The 24,405-nt window shown below is 36.5% G+C and overlaps 1 protein-coding gene across 2 annotated transcripts in view; it reads right to left on the bottom strand.

Annotated features, from left to right (window-relative positions):
* Positions 1 to 4,813, bottom strand: part of gpm6bb (glycoprotein M6Bb) — a 34,364-nt gene extending 29,551 nt beyond the window's left edge. Inside the window, exon 1 of one of the 2 annotated variants that reach the window (XM_055031597.1) lies at positions 4,669 to 4,813. In XM_055031597.1, coding sequence (XP_054887572.1) covers positions 4,669 to 4,672 — 4 coding nt within the window. In that variant the 5' untranslated portion in view covers positions 4,673 to 4,813. The remainder of the gene's footprint in view (positions 1 to 4,668) is intronic. The other variant, XM_055031598.1, reaches the window with a different exon arrangement.
* Between the last annotated feature and the right edge of the window lie 19,592 nt (positions 4,814 to 24,405).

The raw sequence follows: 24,405 nt of genomic DNA, 5'->3' as shown, positions 1-24,405 counted from the left end.
CATGTGCAATATAGAAGAGCCCAAGACAAACAACAGATCAGAAACAGCAAGAGACAAAGCTCAAGCTAGTGTGACTAATGCAGCCCATCAAAGGACCCGATTTAGCAATGGAAGCGTCATGTCGGTCATGGAAATTATTTATGACACAAAAATTAACCTCAAGTCAAAATCAATTCTTGGTTTCACTGTCTGCTAAACCACGAGCCATACGTGACGTCAATGTCTTCATCTGGAGCCAGTCCATGATTGGCCTTAAGGTCTTGCTGCCACCAGCTGCACGCAGGCCATAATTTTAGAATCACACGAAATGCAAGTGCCAAATCTTAACGTCCCATCCCACGAAAACTCCTATTCAATATGGTGGTACTAAAGACGCAGGCCAGATAAAGAGGACCACAAGTCCTGCAGCGAGTAAGAGAACAAAACAGATGTTTGTTTTGGTAGATACTGTACAAGGAGATTTCAAAAATATGCAAAAATACCCTGCTTCTGATGTGAAATGTGACCAAAAGAATATTGTAATTCATGCATCAACAGAGGTAAAACAAGTCTTTTAAAACTTATGGCCAATAACAATACAATGCCCTTTCAAGTTTAGAGCATCCTAAAGCACTCCACACTATATTTAGCCATTCACACATTTACATGCTGATGGTGGCAAGCTACTGGATTGTAGCCACTCCTGCCCTGGGGCAGGTGAAGTCTCTTGCCCTAGGACACAATGAAAGAAGCAGACAGAGCAAGAATTGATCAGAGGGATCTGGTGAAATTGGAGAGAGGAAATATATTTTGGGATATTCATGCACTAGAAAAGGCCTGAAATCAGTTTCTGCATTCAGATTCTCATCGGAGTTCAACCGGTAAATGAGCACAATTGCTCATTGTCGTACTTGATTAGGTCAAAAAGTTACTTGTAAGACATCAATCAAACAACCTTTCTGTTTGAGAGACGACTGACCTGCCAGATTGCAAGCACCATCTCTCCACTTGATGACGTGAAAAAAACATCAAAGAAAGGTTTCAGCAACTAAGCTATGAAAAAACTGAGTAGGCTTAAATGTTGAATTACTGAATTATCTGTCTATCAACACGATGAAAATACCATGTAAGATGTTTCATAGGTTTCCACTAACAATCAAAAACTAGTTATTTTGTAGAGAAGACAAAATCACCATAATTTGGTCTATTTGACTGACAAAACATACAATTAAAATATCCCCTTACTTTAGCCAGGAGCTAGAAAATCTGTTCACTGTCACTTAGCAGCATGGCATTTCACCACACCCATAGAGATTCTGCCCAGACTGGCAGAAAGTTTACTTTGACTTATAGCAGTACCTACTTGGCTTATTAAAATCCTACCCACACCAACAAAGAAAATGTCTCACCTTATTCAATTTGAATCTATGTGTTAAATTGTACTGTTAAATTTTGATCAAGTTGTTCAGAGCATTCAGCAACCATATCAGCCCACATTTCTTAAACAAAGTATAATGGCTGGTAACATGCTGGCATTATGTAAATTGCCCACAATTAAATTGGAGGCCCAGTTTTCTGCTTCCCATCCACCACCATGTTTTAACTATGGCCAGGTCTCAGGACAGAAAAGTTCTGTTTTTCCTGGCTTGTTCCAATCAGTGGTAACCGTATAAAGAGAAACTGCTGAAATATTTGTCTTTTGATTGACATCTAAAGTAATAAAAAACTACTTCTCAAAATCTGAGTTACGACACACTTAAGAGACATCAGTTTGGATTCTTAACATTTAGAAACACTACAGCAACAATGTTCTTCAAAGGTGCCCATGGCTTCTCTGGAGGAGCTCTGGAGATCAAAATCTAAGGTAAGAACATCTGTAAACAGAAAAACTTTTAGTTTTGCACTAAAATGTATATAGCTTATATAGCTTTTTTCAGTGGCATTCATGGACTGTCTTTATAAAGGCACACTGACCCCTCAAAGTGTTTTAGACTGCAAAATCATTTACGCATTTGCACAAATGCACACACATTCATAAACTCATACGCAGATTGTAAGCATCTTGGGGTTAAGTGCCTTGCCCAGCGGCACAGTGACATGTGACAAGAGGAACTGTAATCAAAACAACTCCTCTACTACTCACATATATTAAATATTTTGTTCTACTTGTTAAACTCTGCATGGCCGCCCCAGAGGCGAAACATGGTATTGGCAGGCAGACAGATTTGGGAGTTTTTGTTTGGCTCCAAGTCAGTGTTGATGGGAAAATAGTTAAAACTAAATGCAGGGTAACTTAATAATTAGAAACCTTAAAGCGACAGTGTTCTCCAAATGCTCCCAGTTGGGATCACAGAACTGACTGCCGAAGGCCTTCTCTGGGTTGAATACAACAGATTGAAATCAGGTTATCTTCTCACAACCTTCAATCAAAGTAGTGAATGATTAAATCATCCAAAGAAAGAATAGAGAAGGCACTCAGGGCCTAAAACTCTCCTCAAAATTGAAATGGCATTTTGTATTGCCATTTCAAAAATTAAATCAAATGCAAGTTACTTAAGATCAGCTTTGTGACATCTTGTTTATTCTGGGCTGGACTTTTATTATGCTCACAGTTAATCAGTTTTCTATTTCTCGTGTAACAGAGAACTAAGATTACCAGAAGGTTTTTTTTTTTTTTACAGCACCAAACGAGTCTTCACATTCACAACAGGCTATACTGCTTGATCATGAAAAAAAAAAGCTTTGAGAATATTTCAATATAAAGCAGACAATGCACAAAGGTTGATTGCTATGCAAAGTAATATCCTCACTGAGATGGAGAATGAGGGTCTGTGGGGAATTGGTTCACAGGGCATCCGCTATGAAACTTGCAGTTCAGTGAACTTCTCCCTCTACATTAAGAGCCACTGAAGTCGCACAAAGAAGCGGCTCCAAATTAGGAGCACAAAGGCGCTTCTGTGAGAGCTTCAGAGTGAATTAATGAGCATTGATGCACTTTCTCACAGCGTTCTTCCCTACAGCCTCAGCTCCAGCGTGTCGAACAACAATCTTTTAATCTATTAAAAGATTACCGAACCCAGCTCAACCACTCGAAATGATACAGTTGCTGAATCGATTTGTTCGATCCTGTATGCGGTGTGTCTCAGTTTGCCACAGTCCCAACGTGAGTGAGAAGTTTCCAAACATTAATCTGCCACACCTCAGGTTTGGAGCACAGATGGTCAACACTTGGAACTCATTTAAAGATGGGACCGTCTCCTTTCTAACTCCAGACTGCGGTTTATGAGCTTTCAAAGCACGCAGGCTTCAAGATGTTTCCAATAACTTAATCTCCCAAGGTACAAATATTAAAGTTTTTGTTGGGGAAACATTCTACTAACCTTTTATTTTCATTACATTTATTGCAATGCCACGCCCCAATTTATCTCAACCAAATTTAAGAAGAAGAAAAAAAAACATTACTACTGTGAAACAAACAAACTGCCCAAAGATTTGCCTTTAAAGGTTACAAGAAAGTGAAAATGTTTGGAAGGAAAAGACAAAGAAATGAGAAAAAAAAAGAAAGGCCACGTGATCATTTGTATCCACTTTGATTGAGTCGTAGTCTCTCATATTTTATGACTGAGCTGATTTGATCTTCCTTCCCTAAAAAATGTTTTACCACACACAAAAAAAAACCCAGAAATTACCTAAAATGTTAATTTGATTATACTACAACTGTAGGAGGCAAAGCAACACAGTCAAAAAAACAGAGAAAGAGGTGAAGGACACAGGCTTGCTGTGTCTAAAATACTTGGTGTCAACGGGCAGCTTAGCTGTGGGGCGATGGCACAATTTTCAAAAAGTTGCAAATGTGTTATCTGAAAAAAAAAAATCTTAACAGTAAAATGAATTTTTAAAAAATCGTGGAAAGTCTTGAAAATTCCATCTGGAAGAATATTAGTTCTGTAAAATATATGAATCACACACACACATATATATATATATATATATATATATATATATATATATATATATATATATATATATATATAGAGGCCCAGGACAGCCCATGCTGAAGACCCAGTGAACAGGAACCAGAGCCAAAATAAACAGAAGCAGGCTGCAATGCAACACATGAAATTAAACTAAACATGAAATTTAAGCATTTCACTTTCACATACAAAATACAAACATCTTGGCAAATTTATCTCAGGCCCCAATGGTTTCATGTCTAGCAACGCCCCTGACTTAAGTCAATCAGTTGTGCACTAATTAAACAATGGATGCTGACGAAAAAGGGCGTTGCCAAATTGAAAAGAAAAATAGGTTTGCAGCGAATGTGTTGTCTTTGTGTCCGTCTGTCTGCAGGGAACAGCGAAGACAGTCCGCTGACCTCAAGTTAACACCTCCACGCATTCGCTCAGAGTTGACTGGAGGAATCTCCATAATCCTCCTAATCGCTTTCCTCAACATCTAGGTTGCTCTAATGCCGATCCTCACGAAAGCGGGTCAGATAAACAGCCCGGTTCTGCTTCACAACAGAATCCCCGCTCCTGTCAAAAACAATCGGCGCGCCCCCACGAAAAGTTTGAGGAGCTGCGTGTTTTAACCCACGCTGTGATCCCTAAAAAAACACCCAAAACTCTTCACAGACTCCCAGGTTCACAACTTTACAGGACGTCTTCGTTTTGACGTTTCTGAACTTACCCATTGTTGTTGAAAGTTTCCGAACGGGCACGAAGTAAAAAGCGATGAGCTGAGAAGTTGATCTCCGGCTACAGTCGTCGCGTCCTGGGATGCACACTGGCCGCAGCCTGCTCTGCTCCAACACTCACCCGCCGCGTCCCCGTGGAGGAGGCAGCGTGGCTGACGTCAACGCTGAGGGGATTACTGATGGGAGTCGCAGCTCGGCCCCTCCTCACCAAGAAGTTTGAACCATCGTTTGTTATGCTGTCATGTGCGCAAAGTCCAGTCTGACATTCATTGGTTATCTCACACCAAGCTGAGCAAATACATAGTTTTTTTTTTTTTTTTTTTTTTGCCAAGATTGGGATCTGCTGCTTAAGCAAGGTTTATTTTGTCTGTGCTACAGTGTATCTATACACTTTTCTCATATCCTGCAGTGTTACAACCAATTGAGAAGGAATGATCGATCGACTCCAAGAGCATTTATATATATATATATATATATATATATATATATATATATATATATATAATATATATATATATATATATATTATATATATATATATATATAATTTGAAAGGTTTATATTCAGGCTCCCCTAATTTTCCAACAGCTACAAGTCTTTTGTAAGCTGATAAGTTTTTCCTTATCAGCATTGCAGCTCCAGATTGGATTTTTTTTAACTATCCTCATTTGCAAAATAGTTCCAGCACCGTTAGATAAGATGGATGTTTTCTGTAGACATAAATTTTCAAGATTTGCCAATCATTAATTTGGATGTAGGTTTTCTTCCAGGATTGTCCGCCATGTTGCTTCAGCATCACCAATGTTCCCGTTCCTTTTTAGAAAAAGCATCTCCCAAAGCATAATGCTGCCACCACCATGTTTCATAGTGGGGATGGTATGTTCAGGCTAATGTGGGTGTTAGTTTTTTTGCTCAAACAGATGTATGAAGACAAAAAACATTTTCCCAGTCTTCACAAACTGCCCATTTCAGCCCTGACCTGTCTACCTTGGTCTTCATGATGTTGTTTCCTCACTAGTTTTCATTAATAAACTTCTGAAGCCTTCACAGAACTGCTGGATTTATACTGAATTCATCTGTTTTATTAATAAGATACATTGAAATTACACAAAAATAGATTTTATTTATCTGATTGCTTCTGATGGCAGCTGGTTATACTGGATTTCAGAGTGAAAAGGGACGGAAACAAACGTTTGCCACTGCTTTCTGTTTTTATTCATTAAAAATTGAAAAATGTATCACTTCCTTTCCACTTCACAATTATGGAGTCGTCTATGTTGGGTCATATAAAACCCCAAGGCAAAAGCTCTAAAATTACAAAGAACTGGACATTGTTGAAACAACTTTTACTGCTGGTCAAAAAGCCCCACAAGCTGCAGATTCTGAAAGACCTCTGACCCAAGTCTGTGACACTTGTATGTTGTTGTTACTTTAAAATTGAAGTTGCACAGTTGCTTGTTTTATGATTCATTTTTCTTTTTTTTTAAATGAAGGAGCACATGTTGTGCAATGTGTTAAAGTTTAAAAAAGGTTTCTGTTGCACGTTTTAGGTTCATTTTCCACATCTGTATTTAAACTTATTCAGTCTGATGTCAGGCCCCACTGTCTCCATGGCTCCTGTCTCCAGGGTTCCTGCTCCTATCCTGGAAAATTTTGCTTTATGCCAGACAAAGGCAGGAAAAATAAACCAACTCAGTCTCCAAAGAGAGATAAATAAGAAACATAGAGTGACCACAATGACACAAAATGGCTACAAAGAGATGTACTGTAAATCAGCTAAAATGTCACACACACTAGTCATAAGACAGCACGAAGCAATGAGTCACACAACTCCCTTAAAGTGAAACAAATGACCGCAAAGACATAAAAAAGACATAAAGAGATAAGAAAAGTCTCCCAAATGAGTCGCAAAATGACCAAGACAGCTCCAGAAACATTCAATACAATAAAAATTAAATATTAACAACATTTAACAGATGCAAAATAATGTTTTTTATCATCCACAAAAGCCAAAAATGAAATGAAAAACTGCCTGAATAAATGCAAATTTGTCAACCAAATCAATAAATAAAACAAAGACTGCAAAATTGAAAATAAATAAATAACCACATATATAATGAAATGAAACAAGATGCATCAAATGGCCAAATATTATAAAGATATGCTTATAGATTATATTGGATTTAAGTCATGGAAAAAATAATGTGTTTAATTATATTTTACACTGACATCATAATTTCCCATTCCTATAAATGTTTTTCTGAGTGAATATGATTAGTCACAAAGAAAAAATTACCAACTGGCCCATAACAACACCTCCACTAAAAAGCAGTCCTTTTAATTAAAAAGGGACTGAAAATCCCCAAATCACTCTCCCCCCCAACAAGCTGCTTTTAATGCCCAAACTTTCTGTTTTTAATTTCATTTGATTCTTTCATGCTTCATGTTACCTCTGTGAACTGTGAAGGAAAGGCAGGCTTTTCACTAAAGCGAGGTCCTACAAAGAAACAACACCAATCACCATCAATCCAGTACGCTGGTATCCGGTACCCAAGGAGGTCTGAGTACCCCTCCTCCCCTCCCAGTCCGATCCAGTCTTTTCAATGCTGGCCAAGTGGGCAGTTCTCTCTGGTTTGTTTCATGGTCAAACAGCTATGGCATCTTCCCAAGATGACAAACTCAAAAGAGGCCGAAAAGCAAGCAGTTTTACCAATGAACTTTAGAGCTAAAATGATTGTGCTGCTATTTAATAGCTATTATATTTTGATTTTGACACTTGAACATTTTTCTAAAACCATGTTTCTTCTGTTCTACCCGTCATCAAGTGTCAATGTTAAGTTTTTCATATGTTGTTGTTTTTTTTCTAACAGTAAATATCTAAGTGGCAAAACGATGTAGTCACTGAAATAGATCAAATTGAAACTTGCACTAATGTATCCACACATAAACTAGTAAATTTTGTTCACATGAAATGTGCTAAATTACTACTGTTTAACAAAAGTCTTGTGATTTCTACCAAATAATGTATGTCAGGAAAGAAATGCCAGTCAATATCTGTGTCTGTGTTTGGGAGCTGTAGCAGGTCAGTGTGTCTATGAGGTCGCTGCTGAATAGAGGATCTGCATGGGAACCTTCCAGCAACGCACTGACTGATACAGCAGCTGGCAGACAGCAGGCATATTAGTGGACTATGTGAAAACAAAGCACATCAGACAATGCCCTTTAATCTCTCATTATACTTCAGGGCTATGCCATGCCATTCATATGACAACACAATTGGTATTTTAGTCCCTAAGTGGCCTCTCAGTGATTCTAAGGAGGTTCATCTTTATTACCTTTGTTTCAAGAACCAACAAGGAGGCAAACATTTAGATTGGACTAATTTTATGGCAAAGGCATATTCAGTAAACTAAAACAGATACTTAACATGTTTTGACATGCCTAAACATGTATTTGGTATCTGGATATGTCATTAAATATGAAGATCGTTTTGTTGTTTAACCCAAACACTTCACATAAATGATTGAAATTATTTTTTTTTTTTTATTATTATTAAAATAAGACCACTTATGATCTCTGCAAAAACGTGGATGTATAGTGTTACCTCTTACAGCATGGCTACAGCCCTTTGAGCAGAGTTCTCCTGTCTGTGGGTTTTCTATGGCTGATTTGATTTATGCATGTGGTTTAACAGAGCTTTTTTTAGGTTAATTAGCCACTGGATGTGACATCATATAGTAGTTGGTTCAGTGTGTCTCTGGGTTGGCTCTTTTATTGAGCTGGTAACCTGTCTAGACTGTGATCCAACTTCTTGCCAGTTGGCATCTAGGATAGAGTCAGTAAAAAATAAAGCATCCATGGTTCACCCTTTCTGCTCTCATGTGGGAAGCAAATGTTGTTCCAATCCATATGTGAAGGGTCATGACACAATTTGAAAACAATTTAAAATCCAGGATTTTAAATTGAAGAATTAGTCATGATGCCTTGTGCCATGTTTAGCAAAAACTAGCACATAAAGAGAAATTGCTTTTCCAATTCAAGCATAAAAGGGGAGAGATGATGATTTGGGTTTATTTTGTAGACTTGGCACCTACAGAACTCTGCTCTGTACCACATTATCTCAGATACAAATGTAAGACCACCTTTCTGACCTATGAGGTTTTGCCAGATCTAAGCCATAAACAGGACAGTAGTTCAAAGACACATTTGACCATGGAATGCCTGAAAATTAAAATGGAGGTATTGTAAAGGTCCAGTATCAGCTGTGATTGAGATGGTTTAGGCTACTGGGACTTTAAAAGATCTGTGAAAAAAACAGAGTTTAATGAACTGAGAAAATGATGTAATGAAGACCTATTCATTACGGCATTACAACCCATTCATTCCTCCATATTGACACGAGAGACTAGTGAAGACATGTAAAACATCTACTTATTGTTGCCAAAGGTGGCTGCACAAATTGTTGAGTGGTTTGGTTGTTTTTATTGTGACTGTATAAAGTCAAGGAGCAATTCTTCAAACCAAGACTTGTTACTAGAAAAGGCGATGTCAGAGATGAGACAGAAAACAAAAGACACTATGGGGAGAAATAATGAGTAACAGGGAAAATGACATAAAACCCTGGAGTTTTGAGCTCATTTATTCATTGCCTCACTTGATCGTCACAGCGGCAATGTCCAATTATATGATATTGACAAATACAACAAATAAGTCACAAACATAATAGCCAAAACCCTACTAGCAATACAGAGCTTTTCTATGAGCATATTCCTGGCTGTACTTTATGTTGTGTTCCTAATTAAGAGTAAGCACTGTGAAACAGGGTTGCTGGCAAGCATGAGGAGCTAATTGAGGCAATCCTGTGGCACCTAATTGCAAATAAAGAAAAGCTGCTGAAGCTCTACACCAAACATAACAGCCACTATGGTTACTGACCACTGGGAAAATCGCAGACACTGAAAATGGGCTCACAATGGGAGTAGTTTAATGTGTGTTGAGAGTAAAGTTGGCAGCAGATCAAATGCCACAAGAATGAGTTGGACTGCTCTGGCCTGCAGACGATCTTTAATGTTACTTCATCACGTAGAACAACCAAATTTTAAAATCCCCAAAGTTTTAAAAAGAAAATAATAGTCTGAGATGATATAAATATAAACAAGAGGCAAATTATAATACTTCCATCAAGTTATTTTAAGAGTTCCCCAGAGTTTCAACTGGGAATTTCTGGTGGACAAACGTGGAAAAGATTAAATGTAATCAGTTGTAAAGCTTTTCACTGGTGATTAGAAAATAAAATGCAACCAGAATGAAAAAAAAGCTCCCCTTACCTGTTAGTTGCAAAGTTAGTTTTCTGGATGTGAGCAGGAAAGAGCTTAAAAGGTTGTTCTGGCTTTCAATTTCCAAACTGAATGTACTCCAACTCGAATGTTTTGTGGTTTCTTCTGCAGGCAATTATTTGTACAAACAGAGTTTTCATCCATAACATGGTCAATTTTATCAGTAATGAATGCAACAGAAGTTTTGGGTTGAGTTTGTCTGAGTCATCACTGATATAGAGATGTAAAAGCATTTTATGCTCTGACAATTTCTTAAGACTTAACCCTTGTGTTGTCTTGCAGGTCCAAAGTGACCCACCGGCGTGTTTAGCTGTAGAAAAAATACCCTAAAAGACCTTTTTCCGACTTGAAAGTTTATGACTTTTCCTAAATTGACCCCATCATTAAAAAATGTGGTACTTTGTTTTTGTTTATATTTCCATGTGGGCCACCAGGGTACAAGGATTGTCTTATGGGTCATTTTTGACCCGTGAATTATAAAAGCATTTAAGCACCAGAAAAAAAGTTCAAAGGGCACACACAAACTTTCTCTAATACAGACATACACGCACACGCACGCACACGCACGCACACGCACGCACACCACCCCCCACACACACCTGCATCTCGGCCCCGTCTCACACACACACACACACACCCCACACACACACACACACACACTCACTCACAGTTGTTTGAGTTTGTCTGAGGGCACACAGACAAACTCAAACAACTGATATGTGTGTATTTAATACACACATATCAAATAAACTGGATTGATGTATGAATTGAACTTGCATTTGACCTTCACCTGCACTTTCAATCACCAGCTTACCTCCCACAAGTTCCCAAACACAACAAAAACAATCTCAGACATAATAAAAACTAATTACAGAGGATATGAAGGTACTCTGAATCTGAATACCACTAGTTTGTTCCTTGCTGACGCCATGAGTAGATGTTTCACTGCCCAACTGGTCCTACGTTGTATGTTTGCAACATACTGTCCTATATGAGATCTTCAGCATGAGAAGCTGAACATCTTATGTTGAACAAATTCTTATGCTGAAGATGTTCAACGTAGCAGCGTCGTCATATGGTGAAGAACATCTTCATGTTATGAAGATTTTCTTGAACATCTCGTGTTGGACATTTTGTGTTCAATGTGGGGTAAGAAGGATAGGATGATCTTTGTCTCACATTGAAGATGTTCAACATGAACATCTTGATGTTCGTGTTGTCTTATAGCGTCTTATAAGTGCAACGCCTTATGTTGAACAGAAAACGTTCTTCATCTTGTGTTGAGGATGTTCAACATAAGAAAATCTTCACAGGATGAACATCATCTCATGAAGATGTTCTTCCTCTTATGTTCGACAGCTTAGGCTGAGGAGAAGATGTTCTTGTGTGAAACATCTCATATAATTATGAGACACAACATAAGACCTGATGTTTAAATGTTCACAAAATCAAGCAACATTTTGTTTTCTTGTGTCAAAGAGAGGTATTTTTATAATTCACTTCTAAAAATAATATTCAGGATTGAACCGTTGACTAAAAAGTTCCAAGTTCTTGACTTTTTGTTCCCTTTCAGTATAATTAATTCATAATAACTTCACATTTATATAATGCAATAACAAACCCTTGCTGTGTAAAAGAAAAGTGTTACAACAGATGGTTTGTGGTGAAAAGAATTACCGTTGATTGTCTTTTTGTATTGTGTAACCAAAATACATGACAAAAAATAATTAATTAAATCAAACTGATCCTGCAAAATAGATTTTGGATTTAAAATTTAATTAAATTGCTTTATTTTGGAGGCTTTTGTTGGGACAAGTCATTTTTGACCCACAGGACAAGGGGAGTAAGCAGAATGTTTGAATCGCATTAGGGTTGAAGACATGCCTTTATTTATTTTCAAAACTAAAATAATCTACTTCAGAGTCTTCAGAGGCTGGATGAGCTCCAATCTCTAATAGGGTGCGGTACATTCTACAAAGGTCAGCAGAAGTTTTTGGACATTTATAAAATGAGTTCATGCACATTTTGATAATGTCAGATGAAGCAGGAAAGCTCAATGAAAAAAGAAACCATTAAATTTATGGGGATGAATGTGGCCAAACACAGTTTTGTCTCTGCAGACCTTGAACTTTTTACATTTTTTCATGTTACAGCCTTCAACTTTTACTTGTTTTCTTGGGATTTTATGCGTTAGATCAACACAAAAAGTAGCACAAAATTGTGAAATGTATGTAAAGCCTTCAGGCTAAGAAACTCTGAACATGCTAAAAATATAAAGTTTTGCAGACTTTTAAAGCAAGATTAGCCTCTTAAACAATGTTCCAAGCTGTTCCCCAACCATTAATGGAGAACCGTTCAATCTATCCTGCAAATGGAAAGAGCAAGACTCAACTTTATTTATAATATACACAGTATCAACATTATATACCACTATGGAGGCGCTTCAATGATCCACAGCCCCGGTAGAAATAGTTAGAGGCTGTAAAAAACTTGCTACTGAGCCGACAGTTCACCTCCTGAACAAAATCTTAATAATCTAATCTAATCTAAGGCTGCTCTTCTTCTTTTTCTGTCTTTACTTATGTCAGAGAAAGTGAATTACTGTAATCGCAGATAATTTTCTCTGTAATAAAATGCCTGTCAGCTTTCTGCACTGTAAAAGCAAATTGGTTTATATGTGTTTAAGTGCACAGCTGGGCACTTTTATAAACATAAATATTAATGTCTGCAAATAAATTGTTCTTTAACATGCAAAAGCCTGCATCAACTTCATGCTGGAGCACTGCAGGTATGGGTATAAGAAAAACAACACAATTGAAAATGAGGGAAAGAAAAGCTAGGAAACCAGCTTTGACCTCATGTGGATTACTGTGGGGAATCAACATCTGGTTTTCCATTTGAGTAAAAAGGTTGAAAACATTGTTCCACTGCCATCTTAGGGGAGAAGGGAAAGAAATATGTTGTACATGTCTGTTTAGAAAAATGTTTAACGGTTCAGATTTTCCATATGTAAAATACAAGCTCTGATTTATGCTTATCGAACTTGCATCCTGTCAAGTTGTTTTTGTGAACTTTGATAGTCTTTGAGTAAGAGATTAGTGACATTAAAAATTCAACATCTGTTTGTTGCTCTGCAAATGCAATGCATCCCTTCAGTGGAAGAAATGTGGTGGCCAACTCCAGCAGCATGGGGAGCAATGACTGAGATGAGCTAATACAATTTCTTAGCCCTTAAAGCTCTGGGCTGATGCCAGGAACAGTGTGTAAAGGTAACTCTAGATTATTGTTTTCCCTTCAGTGCTTACTGTTAAATGACCATGGCTTGAGACCCACGAGAAAGTTATTTTCTCATTCATTTCCTGAATGAAAATCATTTTTGAGTAGCATGTTTTAAGCTTCACACCAACACTAGAAAACAAAGCAGCAATGTGACAATGCTGCTGATAATAATTGGGTTACTGGAACTCATAATAAAAAGGAAAAAAAAGTTAGTTATACACAAAATACAATGGAAAGAGCTTGGAGCATCGATTAAACTGCCATGAAAATATGAACCAGAAACAGGCGAAAAATAGTTCTAAAGTTGCCCAACACAGAGAGGACTGTAAATTAATTAATGTTAACAGATGCAAGCTGAATATCTGGACACAGGTTTGTGTTTGGCAAAGCTGTTTCTTCTGAAAAATTGATGATTCTCAGATTGTGTGTGTGGAAAACTTTTTTATGGATGTGGTCGCAGACATAGACAATAATGTTATGCTGCCATCTACTGGACAATGAAATATTCCCTATGGCATTAATAAACTGCCAGACCTTTTACTACAGTTCTAAATACATTTAATAATAAGAACCAAAAATAAAAATGCAATTAAAAATAATAATAAATAAATAATACTGATGAACTCTGAGGTAAAATTCTGCAATCACTCAATTATTTTTCATTATTTGTATTTAACTACAAATTATGCTGAGGCTTGTATTTTTTAGTAGGAAGTGGAAAATCAGCAGAAAAGTGATTCTAACCATGAATGTTTGGATAATTTTTACAGTGATAAGTAATTTAGCTTTCTGTATATTGCTTTCTGGGATTGTGAATGAAATATGCTCACAAACAAATTGCACTCAAACTGTCAATGTGTAGTGTTTAGTAACTGACTCATTCTGTATCATGACTGTCAAAGACGCATTTTCTATTGTTTTGACATATGCATTATCATATAAATCTTATTACCAAAATAGGACATTGCCTTGATCCTAATAGAATGGCACACAGTGTCGTCAAACAAAGTGGAGTCAGCTCCAAGCAACAACATTCTCGAATCATCTGAATCAGGAATGAAAGCCGGAAAAACTATTTGCAATTGTAATTATTGGGAGTCAGACTTTCAACAACTTTAGTTATCCTAGATGTATTTAGAGGTGTATGATACATTTGCTCAAATCATTTTTATACCAACAAATTACGTAGACAATTAAAATTCAATGCAGATCTTTTAAATGCTTTGTCATTTTTAGTATCAGTTCATGAATAACAGGTTATTATCCACAACATTTGAACTACATGGGGAACAAGTCCAATTGTGAACAATTTACAAAGTAAATAGCACAAGTGGTGGTAGAAAGATAACCCATAGATATACTCATAGGTAAAACAAGTGTGAGCAGTTTTAACTCTTGTGTTTTGGGTCTCCATTTTTATAGTTTTAAAATCTAACCACAATATCTACCAGAAAAATAAATAAAAGACACAAAAGTAACATTATTAGAAACAAAGCCTCACAACAGTGTCAATGGTGAGGCGATATTTAAAGTAGGTGGAATGACTTATGACTGAATCAGGGACGAATCAGCTTTGGGAAACCAGCAAGAGGTTTGGACTTTTTTAAGTACAGCTGCAGATTCACTCAAAGACAGAAAAAAAGCAGTACAAGTAGAAAGTGTGTACATAAATATGTACTAAACTAATTTGTGATTCATTGTTAAAAAACTTCAAATGTTCATTCTTAAAAATAAAAGATGGCAGAAGTAATTTGAAGCAATAAATTATGCACAGCCAGAAATAATAAATGATACCTTTTGTCGATGTTTCTTTTCTCTTCTTGAGAAATCACCAGTCATGCAGTCAATAACCAAATAAGACAATGAGTGCATTGTCTTATTTTACCCTTTTCTCCTACATTAGTGTTTCATGCAAAGATTTGTTTCCCCATTGAATGTGATTTGCATGAATTTGAATAACTATTGGAAGATTATCCCTTAAATGCATTCATAACTCTACATTCAAAATGTGTTAGCAGAGAATTGGCATGTGCTTTCAGTAGCTTTGTGAATTAGATGACTGAGTATGCATTTACATAGTGCAAATGCAGTCAAACAAACTGGGTAAACAGTTTAATAAAGATATAATACATTTAATAAAGGAAACGAATTATATATTATCAAAACATAGGAACTACTAAATAGACAAATAAAGCTAAAATCTTACAGATATTGTTGGACTAAAAACAAATTCAGTTAAGATTAATTAAAAACTTAATTGATTTCTGGCATCCAAAAACAAAATCAATACTGATTTTTTAAATTAGAAATTAAAACAACTTCACTCTGAAACAAAAACTAAATCACATATGAAGAAAAATAACAGGCAGAAGTCAGTAGAAGTAATAGCCAAAACTAAATTAAAAACTGCAAATTAACATAAAAATGTATGTCATGTTCTGAGGATGAACCCAAATGCAGAAAAACAACAAGCAGCATCAATGTAAAAAAGTAAATTTAATAGAAATCCACTAAGAAAAGTACAAATAGAGGAAAAAGAGAGTGAGGAGGGGCTCTCTGGATGTCCCTATACCAAGAGTCCAGAACAAAGCAGGGTGACCTGAAGGTCATCCTAATGATTGCCAGGCAGATCTACAGGACCCAGACAAGACACTTCAGAGGATGACTTCATCCCACAGGAAGAGATTCTGATACTTTGGGACAGCTCTGTAGCTGCTAGATTAATGATATTTATGTACTAGTAGAATAATAGTATACAAACCAAAGCGTTTCTGACTCAAAAATAAAAAAGCACATATCACACCAACTCAAAAATCTACTATAAACATAGCATTCCCACACAAAATGGGAATGCTGAGTAGCTGAAATGGTGGAAGCAGTAGCCTTGGGGTCATTCTCAGTCTCAGGCCATTTGCTGATTGTCTCTTGTCTTTCTTCACTATTTCCTATCCAGCTACTATTAAATAAATATCACTAGTCTGAAAAATCTGATGCCTCCCTTCCCTCTACTTCCCCCACGAACATGAAACCAATGCACCTAAAATTAATTTATGACAGATTTTAAATTTGTTTTCTGAAAGATAGCAATTCTGCAATGGTGGTGTAAATTTTCGGAGTATGAGCATTTTCCAGCATTTGTTTCACATAAAACAATAATAGCTGGTTAAAATGGGGAGCCGCCTGCTGGCTCTCCACCAATTAGATTTTCTAAATAATTCATTACTTGTGTATCTTTCATTATCACTGCAGATTATTTTTCTCTCTGGAAGTGAAACTGCCAGAATCAAATTTCTTCCTGGTTTCCAAGAGCCACACTCTAACTCTATATCCATGTGCTGGCCAAAATCAATGTATTGAACTGCCAACCATAAATACCTCTTATAACAAGAAACGTTTGTCATATTTAAAGACAAGGATGTCAAAGTGAATTGTAGCACCATTCAGGTTTTATAAATAATAAATCATATCATCCATTTACCACTATACCTAATTGCACCCACAAGCCTTGGGTGTAATTGTTCCTGCTCAGCAAATACAGGTGTTTATTTTTGTTCATTTGTAATTTTACATTTCCTTTTATTTGTGATTTTGTTTTATGTGATATTACAACACAAAGAAAAACAAGAATGTATGGTAAGGAGAAAAAATACATTATTTTAATAATTTATTATTAATTTCACAAGTGTGGCACTAGAAGATGGCGCTGTGGCCAAGGAAGACCAAAATATTACTTACTGTTCTGGCTAAAAAAATGAATAAGTAAATAAATAAACTAAAGTCACCCTGAACTCACAGTTCCCACAGTATAAGCCAGAGTTTAGGAGGAAGACAGATGGTGCTTAATAAAGAGAAATCTTAGAATAAACCAGTAAAAAGGTTGCAAAATACTTGAGGTTGAAAGTTTTTCACCCACAAGATAAGGAACCAAAACATGTGAATCTACAATGGAATAGTGAATTCATGCATTAGAATGGTTCAGTCAACCTCTAGATTTAGAGGTAAGATTTAAATATGGATGTTTGCAGATATTTTCTGTGATCGAGCTTGAACTAGTTTGCAAAGATGAATCCTGGAAACATTCTCTGAAAGACTTGCATGAAAAAAGTGGTTCTGTTAAGTTAGGAGGGTTTAATACATATGTGGACCACAGTTTTCAGATTTTAATTGTAAAAATACATTGAAAGTCGTGTATCATTATCTTTTCCTACATTATGTGCTAAACATTGTGTCGGCCTATGACATAAAACCCCCCAAATTTTGTGGTTTTACTGACAAAATATTGAGAATTAAAGGCACAATGCCTTTCAACAAACAGGACGTAATTTCCATGAGTTTTGCACTGGATATTGCCATCAGGCTCTCACTTCTTGTTGTCTCGCTTGGAAAGAGAAACCACTGTGAATTTTATTAACACATTGTGCAGTTTTGCTTTTACACTATTTGTTATTTAGGTTGATGATGCTGTTTATGCATTCTAGCCTGCAGCTCCTTCGCATCGGGGGAAGCTGGGCTCTCACATTCACAACAGTGTGGTAGAGTCTCGTTTGCTGACCTGGTAGGAGCAAAAAGCCATTACCAATATTAATTATTTTACCAGACGCTTTTGAATGATGCACTGATTACAGTTTTGTTGCATATGTGGCTACTTAGAAAACACTTTTTTTTTTTTTTAAAGTATTTTATTTTATTTTATTTTTTTATTTTATTTCTGTTGTCCTGCTTGTTTGGAGGAGTTGGTCATATTCCCAGCTCCACTATATTAAAAATACAGGAGCTCAGCCTACTGACAAACACCCAGGAGGTTCTGTTTCATTAGAAAACAGACCCAACAGAGTTTAATGCAATGAGTTCATCACTGAGGCTCACCCTTATCGATCTACACTCAATACAGCAACACAGTGACAAATGTAGACTTCTCAAACATGTCGGAGGCTCTTAGATAAAGTGTTAAGTGCAAACACAATTAATTTTTTAGGTTTTGTTATTTTTGGTGCAACCTATCATTTCTGAACATCCATCAGTATAATTTTACCGTCTCTTTCGCATGCATACGCCATTCACCCTTGTAATGGGCATGACGTTAAATATGCATTTTTGAAATTGTTTTACTTGGGATGGTTTGTTTTAGGTCAGTGTTCTTACACTTTCTGCAGTGCTCGTCCCGGACCACACAAGCCACAGAGGGGTGATGTTCTGCTGTCAAAGCAGCTCTCAGGATGCCATCAGTGGCTCTCTGATCATATTGCTCGCTCAAGAACAGACGGGGGTTTGGGTTGTAACACTGCAAGACAGTGCAAACATAGGCTCAGTGAAAATCTTATTTTAGACTTTTTAGATGTATTTGAATCTGTGACTAAAATGGGTCACTGAGTATGTACAAAAAGATGTGTGTCTTTTGATAATCAAACAGATCTCAAAACTACAAATATAGCTCCAAGGATTAGATTAGGTTTATGTAGTTGTAAAAATGTATATTTCTGTATGCATTCCATTTTTCTTGCTTATTTTCACATTGAGCCTGTCATTTCTAATAAAAAAATATTTTTAGATGTTAAATTTTAAATGTGAAACCATATTCTCTGCACATCCATAACCATTTATAATGTGTGCTTTGTCACTTAGACAAGCTGACAAATATGGTTCTAATTTTTATTTTTATTGTTTTATGTTTTGTTTATTTCCATGAACATTGATATTTTTAAACCAGAGAAACACAGTGCCCTAGTTTTCATATTTAAAATGTTAAATATGAAAAGAGAAAAGGTATGTACTTGTTTTTGACATCATTTTCTTAAAGATATTAAATATGAAAAAGAAGAGGAAAAATGTAAAAGAACTGAGAACAAAATGTAAAATATTGTGCTCTCTTCTTGGTCTTGTCTTTTTTTCTTGACTTTGTCAGCTGTATCACTATTTTAATTGACTTCATTTATTCAAACCTGCATAGTTGGACATTTCAAGGCAACTACATATGCATATACCTGCAAGAGGAACCTCAAAATAAAACAGAGCAAAATCCTTTTTTTCCTGGTTGACATTTTAATGCAGTGCTGCTGTACATCGCCTGACATTGTGCATTTTGAGATTATCCTCCCTTGAAACCTGCCAGATCCTGGCTGGCTTTAGATTATTAACTCAAGCCAAAGGAAACTGCTCCTGATTGCTGCACTGCAGCTTGATGAGAATAGCTCCAGCCAATCAATACGTCCATTCGTAAGGTAAATTCTAATTGGAAATTGTTGCCATTTGCATCTGAACTCAGAGCAGAACCTGCGGCTAACACGGCGGAGCCAGAAAGCGCTTGTGGCAAAAACCAGATAAGTCATTTGTTATCTCCCTCATAAAGAAAAATCAAACAGATTCCTCAGCTTATGTGGCTCCCTGTTTCCTCAATATATAGCCGGTTTAATTGTGTTCGCCAGCTGAAACGCTCTCAGCTTTTGAGGTTTCGTTCGTCATCAGAGAAATACAGGTGCTCCAATCCGCTTATCAATGTGTGTCTCTGTGATGTTCCCATGGAAACTGTGTTTACTGCCCCACAGTGTTCTAAAAATGGTTCCAAAAATGATAAGCGAGCTAGCGAGACGACAGGAGCAGAGAGATGTGATGAACAGTGACAATGACTGACACTTTGACAGCTCTGAACCACTTCATATTGTCTCTGTTAAACAAGAGTTTTTACTCACATTATTTAGACTCAAAATTATTTTCTCGTCACAGTCCAGCTAATTTTGTAAAGGGTTTAAGAAATTAGTCCACTAGAAATATCTTTTCTGCTCCACTTTATAAATCTTAGTGGGAACTTGGCTCAATGGGCTTTGTTAGCGGATGAGCACAAGCCAGAACTACAAATTGCAAATCGAAAATGAGATTGACCTCATGTCAGCCGATGCTCAGTATGAAGTCTAAGTAATGGGATAAAAAAAAAAAAAGTCAGTTAACGTCTTCCTTTAAAAAAAATTGTCTTACAAAAGAAAACGCTTTATATGCGTTTCTTTTTTTGTTCCTTTAATTATTGTTACTTAATGATTATGAAAACAATGTGTAAAATGTGTTTGGACTTTTTCAGTATTTGCTTTTTCAGCAATAAAAGCAAATATGTGAATATGGAAATTATGCAAATGTAATACAGTAATGAGTTCATAGATGACAATTTCCCATGTTCCCATGGAAATGGCCTACGGGCTAAATTTATTGAATAATATTAATTTGAACTTTATAAAAAGAAAGTTTGATATTTTTTTTGATAGCTCTTATCATTTGGTAACAATGATAAAAAATCCAGAAACTAATCTTCTGAATGTCTGGATTATATTGCTCCTTATTGTTTTATTAGTCGCAAAGCAAAACATTTTTAGATTATAATTGTGGAAATGCTTTTGGTTTTGATAAGAGAAAAGACGGGGGTGTTTTATTTTACATTATGTCAATTAAAGCTCTGACCTCTGAGTTATAAAGAGGAAAGAATACAACTGATGTGACAGCTGTTAAATAACCAGGCAATGTAAAAGTTCTACACTATATACTCTACATTTAAAGGGAAAACCTTTTAACTTTATTTGGATCAAATATATACTGGCCTGATGACTGGTACATAATTACATTCTTACTGTGCTTTGCAAAAGGACTCATGAATTTTAAGAGGCTTTACATTACCTCACATTACAACATATTTAATGTATTTTGCTTGGATTGTGTAGGGACCACATGCGAAAGACGATACAATAACACATGATTGATGAATTAGAAAGAAACAGATGTATGGTTTACAGATGTACTTAGATCTGAAAAATGTGACATGCATATGTATTTAGCTCCCTTTAATTCAAACGTTAAAAGAAATAAAATCTGGTGCAATCAATTGCCTGAAAAAGTCAGTTTTCTCACAGAGCACTTTTCAATATGCCACATGAAAATGGAAAGGCTGAAAACCATGCAGAACATAGCCATCTGCAGACTGACTGACCAAGTCAGGAGAATATTAATCACAGAAGTAAACAAGAGGTTATGTGCTTCAGGTGGGGTAACCTGTTAACAGAAAGACTTGTATGGTGGTAAAAAGAAAGTCACTGTTAAAGGGAAACTGGAAGAGGTTCTGTTGACGAGACAGACAGACTGAAGGTCACAACATTGACAATGTAGGGCAAAAATTGAGCTTTTTGGCTTCATGCGAAATGCTCTGTGTGGCAGAAAACTACCATGACCAACTGCCCTCAAAGTGACATATGGTGGTAAAAGCATCACACTGTGAGGATGCTCTTCTGCAGCATGAACAGGGAAACTGATCAGGGTAAATAGTAAGGTAGTTGAAGCTCAATATAGGTCAATGATATTCAAAAACTGTTGGATCCTGACTTGAGACAGTTCACCTTCCATCAATCATTAGCATACAGCCAGAATCACACTGGATGATTTGTTAGACTGGCCCAGTCAAAGACTATCAAGCATTTGTTCATATCTGCTCTCTGTTCAAAATTGTGGAATCTAATCTATTTTACAAAAAAGAATTGGGGAGAAATTGGACTTTAAACAAAGCTGGGAGAAGTATGTGTATCAAGACTTACAACTCTATAGTGGGTTTATAAATATTCACTCATAGGACATAATAACTTGTGAAAAAAGAAAAGAAGAATTAAGGCTTGTCCAATTCCTAAAATATTAATACTGTATCTGTAAGAGCACTCAAAAACATTTCTTTTAAAATCACAGCATTAATTTGTTTATGGTATTGAGTTTTTTTAACTGAAATCTTGTGATCCCTTGTACATCTGTATCAAGAAGAATCAATTACAGCAGCTTGATTTCCACTTTTATAGATCAAGCCCAGTTTTCCCATTTGCCAATGTAAATACATCCATTTCATATCTTTGTGCTCCCATCTTATTCTTCAACTTTATACTTGTAAACAAACTTTTTTAAAAATACATTTACTTAAGTCGCCTGCATAAGTTTATTTCTCTGTGTAGGTGAATACTTTCATGCTGTTATCAAGCTCAACAGTGACAAAAATGCTCATTCTGACATGTAATTTCATTTAATTTTACAATATTTTATGAAACCTTTGTATTCAAGCCCCAACCTTATAATCAGATTACCGGCCTCACCTTGCTGCTATTCTAACATCAGTGATAACAAATATTTGGAAGTTCTTGTGGAAGTCTGAAGTTTAATAATACCAGTTAACTTTAGCAGAATTGGAGCAACGCTGGGTGGCTAACCTCTGTGATTACACAGTAAAATAAAGTCAGTTGTTTCATTGTAAGTGTTTCCATTCTTTTTTTAAATATATGACTATGTATAATATCCTATGTCCCAAATGCTTTTAGTAAGTAAAATTGATTGCAACAAAAAGGGCATGAAAGTGTGTGAACTATTTTAGAGTTGATGCATGCCTCATATTTAGTCACGAGACACTGATATTTACCACATCTCAGTCAAAAAGCTGAAAGATGCCATTTGAAATGTGTATTTAATTAAATGTGTCTAAGAAGGATATCAAGTCACTATCTGTATGAATGCATCAGCTGCTTTCTTAAATTAAACCAGCTTCATTTGATTACTGCAGCCACCTTTAATCTGTTCCTTCATTAGACAAGCAGCACTCTAGATAATTTCATGCAATCATAACATATCACATGTTCAAGCATTGCTTATGTCCCTGCACATACTTCAATGTATGATATGAACGATGATGTCCATCAGCTTGTTTTGACACTGCTGGTTGGCTAAGGAACCGTTTATATTTGAAAGTATTACTCACCACAGTAATATAGATGTGTAATTATAAATATTTACCAGCGCACTCTGCATTCTGGAGATTAGTTTTTCCATTAAATAAATATCTTTATTTAAAAAAAGAAAATGCTGCACAGCTAGTGTCCCTCTTGCGGGTAATTGGTCCCAAAACACACATCTAAGCTCCTCTGAAAGGGGCAAAATAAATTGATGGAAACCAGTTAAGCAATTGAATTGCATTCAGTCTTCAATGTGTTCTTGCTTCACTTTGACAGCTGCACTGCGAGACAAGCCTGCAAGCTACAAATAGATAAACTGTTAGCCAGTGTCAACATGGAAGCAGACGCTGGCTGGATATGAAAAAATGATGTGCATTTGTGCTTCTTTGGGGGTTTGGGACACGGCAGCTCAGGGGAGACATCCCAACATGAAGAAACGTGACAAATTTGCTGTCGCTTGAACAATAATTGCTCAAAAAGCTGGACAAAATAGTTAAGTGTATAAGGTGATTTTTTTTTTTTTTGCATTTGTTTTGGCATTGCTTATGTTTTTTTTAAGCTGCAGGAATGTGAAGAGACTTGGTGGGTGTGCAGGATGTATGGGTGGTCTAGACAGAGGATCAGTGGTTTTTCAGTGCTCGGTGATGAGGAAAGGCTCTGTGACTGTCAGAGCGCTCCCACTGATAAGGGAGAGCTGTGATTGGCAGATGAGCCACAGTGAAGACCACTACTTCTCCCATCCATTTAGCCTCCAGGAGGAACACGGTGAAAAAAGCACCAGCATCCCCATAAGCTTATTGAGTGTGCGTACACCTTGTGCTCTCCATGACCTTCCTGCTTCGGTGCTGCATCTGAAAAACAATAAAAAATATTGAACATATGTCTCTGTTGCAGCAATGATGTAAGAGCTGTATAATCTAACCAAGTTTATCGTTCTCTTGCGTGCCACAGACGCCTGAAAATAGCTTCATTTTGCCTCGACAGAGAGCTTATGATAATTGCATTGGGGGTTTTGGCGCTGGAGGATTCTCAAATCCTCCCCGACTCTTTAGAAATTCCTTCATTAAATCCCGCACATACATCCATTTCACCTCAACCACACATTACTGCTCTGTATCCCTGCCATCCTCGGACCAGTTCCATGTGTTGAGTTATGGAGAAAAAAAAAATCATTAAGTAGGATAAAGATACAAGGAATCGATGGAGCAATGGATTCCTCTGCAGGTTTCAATTGTCTCTAGTCCAGTGCACAGGAGCATCAGGGTGTTAAAGCTTGCTTATTGTTTCCAGGTGAGCTCTCCGGTCCGTCAACAACCTCCCAGTAACTGAGTGGGGATCGATGGCTCTTCGGCTGTTTTGTACATACAGTACATGATAAATT

This window comes from Poeciliopsis prolifica, unplaced genomic scaffold (genome assembly GCF_027474105.1).
Source record: "Poeciliopsis prolifica strain line A6 unplaced genomic scaffold, Auburn_PproV2 SCAFFOLD007, whole genome shotgun sequence".
Taxonomy (NCBI): domain Eukaryota; kingdom Metazoa; phylum Chordata; class Actinopteri; order Cyprinodontiformes; family Poeciliidae; genus Poeciliopsis; species Poeciliopsis prolifica.
The sequence above is the reverse complement of the archived record's forward strand: the minus strand, read 5'-3'. Positions and strand labels throughout refer to the sequence as shown.